We start from the raw sequence: 5,652 nt of genomic DNA on the forward strand, positions 1-5,652 counted from the left end.
AATTATTATTTGAACGATGTATTTATTACATATTATATAATAATATATTACATTTTTTTGGACAAGATAATATATACTATGTAATTTATAATAAATTCATTAACTCAAACAAATTATATGAAATATTAAAAATTATTAACGTTGATGGGGTGAGAACCCCGGCCCAAGAAAAGAGGCTCAGAGAGGAAGAACCAAAGAAGGAAGAGTGGGCTGGCGCAAGGCGGGCTCGAAGAATGCATGGGCCGAGTCCAGGACTCGGCCCAGGCCCAAAGAGAAAGGCCCAGTCCAGGGCTACGGAGGACGGCCCAGTCCGAATGCCAACCAGAGACGAGGAATCGGCCCGAGCCTCGGCCCAAGGATAGACTCGGTTTGAAAGAGCCGTTGAGAGAGCCTTCAGAGCAGTCAAGGCAAGGAGCCGTTGAGGCATTGAAAGCAGGACTCGGTCCGCCGGTTACTAGCCAGAGAGAGCCGTTGGCAGAGTCCGTAACCTCGCCCAACGGCTCGGCACATTGAATGTAATCTTTAAGTCGGCTACCGTAAGCCTTTAAGTCAGTTGAGGAGGAGCCACTATAAAAAGGCTCCTCCACCCTTGTAAGAGACAGATTCGAAAACCCGGAGTGGGAATAGAAAATATTATCGAGCATCATACTTCACTGAAATTAAGGCTTTTTGTGAAAGGTGTATCCTCCAGCTTAAGGTTGTGTTGGACCTCCTTGGGCCCGAAAACCCAAAAACCATCACTGGCGCCGTCTGTGGGGATCGAAACAAAGAGTCGCGTGCCTTCTGAGCAAAGCGAGTCCGAGAAATCATCGAGAAGAGTCCTGGTCGCGAGGAATTGAAAGACCTTACCATGACAGGAAGCCAAGAGCAATTGAGCCAGCGCAATGGGCTAGGAGCCGACCTAAGAGATCAGCTGAATCGCAGAAGCACCCGAAGCCGGGAAGACGACGCAACACCGCCGCCAACACCTCAGATAAATCCACAACCGACTGCGGTACAGCTCACCCCGGATCAACTACACGCGATTGGGCGCGCTTTCGCCGAGGCAAGTCGGGGAATACGGGAGCAATCCTCCACTCGGATACCGCAACAAGACCCCCCACCGCCACGAAGGCCGGACAATCGACAATCAACCCGCCGGGCGGTGAGTCAACCCGTCCAGTCCGTTCATTCTCGCCTAGGCCCTGGCGTCGAGCGACGGTCAGCGAGAGAACGGCTGGGGCGAAGAGAACCCCTCCACGCTCCGGTGGAAACTCACGGTCGGCAGAGCGCACGTGAACGTAACCGTGTGGGGAAGGGCCGGACGGCGGCTCGCCGCGTGGAGCAGCCCACCCGAGACCATGACCAACCCGCCGAGTCGGAGGTTGGCGAGAGCGCGGAATCGACAGGAAACCACACCCAAGAGAGGGTCGAAATGGCGAATCTAGCCCAGGAGGTAAGAAATCTGAAAGAACAGGTAGAAGGAAGAGCCAAGGCCTCCGGCCGAGCGCTGCTAACCGCGTTACCCTTCTCCGCCGAGATCATGGCCTTCAAAATACCGGGCGACTTCAAATTCTCAGAACAAGCCACGTTCGACGGATCAGGCGACCCGCGAGAACATCTACTGAGCTACCAAGCCAAAATGCAAGTCTTAGGGTACGGGACCCGGTCATGTGCCGTGCCTTCTTACCCACGTTAAAGGGGTCCGCGCAAAGATGGCTCGTAGGACAGCCCCAGGGGTCGATTCACAGCTTCGAGGAGCTGGTAGACCGTTTCATGAGCCACTACGCCGCTAACATCAAGCCACAGAAGGACTTGACTCACTTGGGCGACATCCATCAGGATGAGGGCGAGTCCTTAAAAGCCTATCTAGCTCGCTGGCGAAAGGAGATCCAGTCGATAGAAGAAGTGGAGGCAAACAGCACTCACCTTCTTCATTGAATCTTTGCGGTCCGGATAGCTATACCGGGACCTGAGGGACAACCGCCCGGCGACATACGCAGAAGCCATCCAGATGGCTAACAAGAGAGCCAACACGGAACAGGCTATGAAGCACAAACGGCAACGCGAGGTCGGTGGGTCTGCTAGTGGAAAAAGGACGCGGGCCGAGACGAGAGATAGACGTTCAGACGTGGCTCGGCGACCTGAGGTCAGGCGACCGTACGACTGCCCCGTCGTCCACACCTATCGGTCGGCTCCAGAGCGGCCGGTCCACGAAGTACAAGCGGTCGCCCCGCCTCCGCCTCCACCGGTCGACGACCGTGTAACAAGTGAGGACACTGGTAAGACTTCTAAATACTGTCGTTATCATAAATCTTACACTCACAGCACGGAGGAATGCTTCTATCTAAAGAAGATCATGGAGGGGATCATCCAGCAAGGGACTCCGCCCCCTAACCAATGGAAGCGAAGGTCGACCAGTCGAGGAGATGATGGGCTCTCCGCCGACGCAGAAAACAGCCGAGGCAAGCAGCCGGGTTCCGAAGAGGACGAAGCCCAATGGCGCCAGAAGCCAGTCATTAACATGATAGTCGGCGGGCCAGAGGGCGGCGATTCCGCAAACACCCGGAAAGCCTGGGCTCGGCAACTATATATCGGAACGGTCTACGGCCGCGAGGAGAGCTCCAAAAAGGTGTGCCGGGAGCCCATCGTGTTCACCGATAAGGACCTGCCATCCGGGGAAACCCCGCATCGAGACGCGTTGGTCATCGCCATGGACATCAACGGCGTAGTCGTCCGCCGAATCCTGGTCGACACCGGGAGTAATGTCAACGTGCTGTACCTGGAGACCTTTACCAAGATGGGGCTGACCCGAGAACAGCTCAGACCCGTGAACACCCCTCTCGCCGGCTTCACCGGAAACTCAGTGGAGGCGGAAGGGTCCATCACTCTTCCTGTGGAGATCGGCAGTTATCCGGATGTACAAAAGTTGAGCATGAAGTTCATCGCGGTCGATCTAGCCTGCTCGCACAACGCCATACTCGGCCGCCCGGGTCTAGAAGACCTCGGAGCCTTGATCTCGATTGAACACCTATGCCTGAAGTTTCGCACGCCGAACGGGATAGGAACAGTGCGTTGTGACCGCAAAGTCGCCCGCGACTGCTATTTACAAGCGTGTAGAGGAATGGGCAAGCGTGGGATGCAGGTCCACGAGATCACCGAGAGGCCCCCTAAGAAAACTGCAATACCTCGCCCCGAGCCGGCCGTCGAGCTGGAAGAAATCGAAATTGACCCAGCGCAGCCTGGTAGGCGAGTACGGATCGGAGTCGGCCTTCCGGAAAAGTTAAAAGGGGAAATCGTGAAAGTGCTCCAGGAGCACCGACTGGTTTTCGCCTGGGGCCCAGAAGATATGCCCGGAGTGGATCGATCGATCATATCGCATCGACTCGCCGTGGACCCAGAGCACCGGCCGATCGTGCAAAAGAAACGGTACTCGGCCAACGACCGGAGGGAGTTTGTGAAGAAAGAAGTGAGCACGCTGCTAGCAGCCGGGCACGTCCGTGAGGTTAAGTACCCGGAATGGTTGGCTAACGTGGTCCTCGTACCCAAGCCCTCGGCATGGCGAATGTGTGTAGACTACACTGATCTTAACAAAGCCTGCCCAAAAGACCCGTTTCCTCTGCCCCGAATCGACCAGTTAGTCGACGAAATGGCCGGGTCGGCGCTGCTCAGTTTCATGGACGCCTTCAGAGGGTACCATCAAATATTCATGCATCCGGCGGACGAGGAGAAGACCGCTTTCCTGACTCCGGACGGAGTTTACTGCTATCGAGTCATGCCATTCGGACTCAAAAACGCAGGGGCTACATACACTCGAATGGTCGCCCGGCTGTTCCACCACCTGCTAGGAAAATCGATGGCCGCATATGTCGACGACATGCTCGTCAAGAGTCGAGAGGAGGACAAGCACGCGGAAGATTTAGCCGACTGCTTTAAGGTAATGATAAAGTACAACCTCCGACTGAACCCCAAGAAGTGTGCATTCGCCGTCCAAGGTGGTAAGTTCTTGGGCTACATGGTCACCAAACGAGGCATTGAGCCTAATCCGGAGAAAGTACAGGCTATCCTCGACATGCAGCCCCCTACTACCGTCAAGGACTTGCAACGCTTGACGGGACGCTTGGCTGCTCTTAGCCGCTTCCTTAGCAAATCAGCGGATAAAACTGTGCCCTTCTTCGAAGCCATGAAGAAGAAGGAGGGATTCGCTTGGACTACCGAGTGCCAGCAGTCGTTCGAGGAATTAAAACAATATCTGTCGACTCCCCCAGTACTATCTACCCCCCAGGAGGGCGAGCCCTTACTCTTGTACCTTGCCGCCTCGGCCAAGGCAGTAAGTTCTGTGCTGGTCCGAGAAGAAGACCGAGTCCAGCACCCGGTTTACTATGTAAGCCGCTCGCTGAAAGCTGCCGAGACGCGGTACACCACCCTGGAGAAGATCGTGTATGCCTTGGTAGTCACCGTGCGTAAATTGGCGCCTTACTTCCAAGCCCATACCGTCCGGGTCCTGACGGATCAGCCACTCGGGAGTGTGCTACGGAACCCCTCATCCTCCGGCCGACTGGTAAAGTGGGCCGTCGAGTTGACTCAGTATGGGATCGAGTACCAGCCGAGACCCTCCATCAAAGGCCAAGCTTTGGCCGACTTCCTGGTCGAATGTACCGCAAGTGAGGAAGAGAAGGAACACGCCTCGGAGAGCAATTCGGGCGAGTGGTGGGAGATGCATGCGGATGGAGCATCGAGTCGACAGCACTGCGGAGGCGGTGTCATGCTCATCTCTCCGGAGGGATTTCGGCTATATTACGCCCTAAGATACCTGTTTTCGGCATCGAATAATGAGGCCGAATATGAAGCAGTATTGAACGGCCTCCGGCTCGCCAAGGATCTGGGAGTTGAACGGCTACGAATCAAAACCGACTCCCGACTGGTAGTCGGACAGATCTCGGGTACGTGCGAAGCTAAGAATGCGAGAATGGCATTGTACAAAGAATGTGCCGCCAGGATGTTGCAGGGGCTCGAGGCCTATGAAATAGAATACATATCCCGGGCGGACAACGTAGAAGCCGATATCTTGTCTAAAATCGCCCTGGAAGGGGTACCAGACCACTTGATAAGGATCTGCCAGAAGGAGGAGCTAAGTCAGCCGAGTATCGAAGGGACATCGCTAGCCATCCAACAAGTCAACGTCGAGGAGTGGGATCGAGAGAAAAACCCTGAGATGTTTTGGATAGAAGATATCCGGCGGTTCAAGGAAAGGGGCGAGCTGCCAGATGACCCGGCAGTCGCCGCAAGGGTTCGACGAAAGGCCCCCTCCTTCTGGATCATCGACGGACATCTATATAAGTAGTCATTTGGAGGGCCCTTGTTGAAATGCCTACTTAGGCCTGAGGCCGAGAAGGTAATGGATGAAGCTCATAGGGGCATTTGTGCTGCGCACCAGGGTGCTCACACGCTCGCCCGAAAATTGGTCGTTCAAGGGTATTACTGGCCGACCATGATGCGAGACTGTATTGAACGGATGTCCAAATGTGGCGTTTGTCAGGCATTCGCCAGGAAAGACACCCGGCCGGCCACCTTCTATACACCGGTCACCACTGCTATTCCTTTCGCCAAGTGGGGAATAGACTTATTGGGGCCATTACCCGTCGCCCCGGGAGGATTAAAGTTTTGTGTCGT

The 5,652-nt window shown here is 55.1% G+C and overlaps 1 protein-coding gene across 1 annotated transcript; it reads left to right on the forward strand.

Annotated features, from left to right (window-relative positions):
- The first annotated feature begins 2,338 nt into the window (after positions 1-2,338).
- LOC109159946 lies at positions 2,339-5,323 on the forward strand. Its single transcript, XM_019308059.1, has one exon. It carries the CDS (start codon positions 2,339-2,341, stop codon positions 5,321-5,323), a length of 2,985 nt encoding a protein of 994 aa, XP_019163604.1.
- Positions 5,324-5,652: the final 329 nt, after the last annotated feature.

This window comes from Ipomoea nil, unplaced genomic scaffold (genome assembly GCF_001879475.1).
Source record: "Ipomoea nil cultivar Tokyo-kokei standard unplaced genomic scaffold, Asagao_1.1 scaffold2845, whole genome shotgun sequence".
Classification (NCBI taxonomy): domain Eukaryota; kingdom Viridiplantae; phylum Streptophyta; class Magnoliopsida; order Solanales; family Convolvulaceae; genus Ipomoea; species Ipomoea nil.

Bases quoted from the DNA above. Each gene is read 5' to 3' on its own strand.
- LOC109159946 (XM_019308059.1), top strand. From the start codon at position 2,339: ATGGAGGGGATCATCCAGCAAGGGACTCCGCCCCCTAACCAATGGAAG.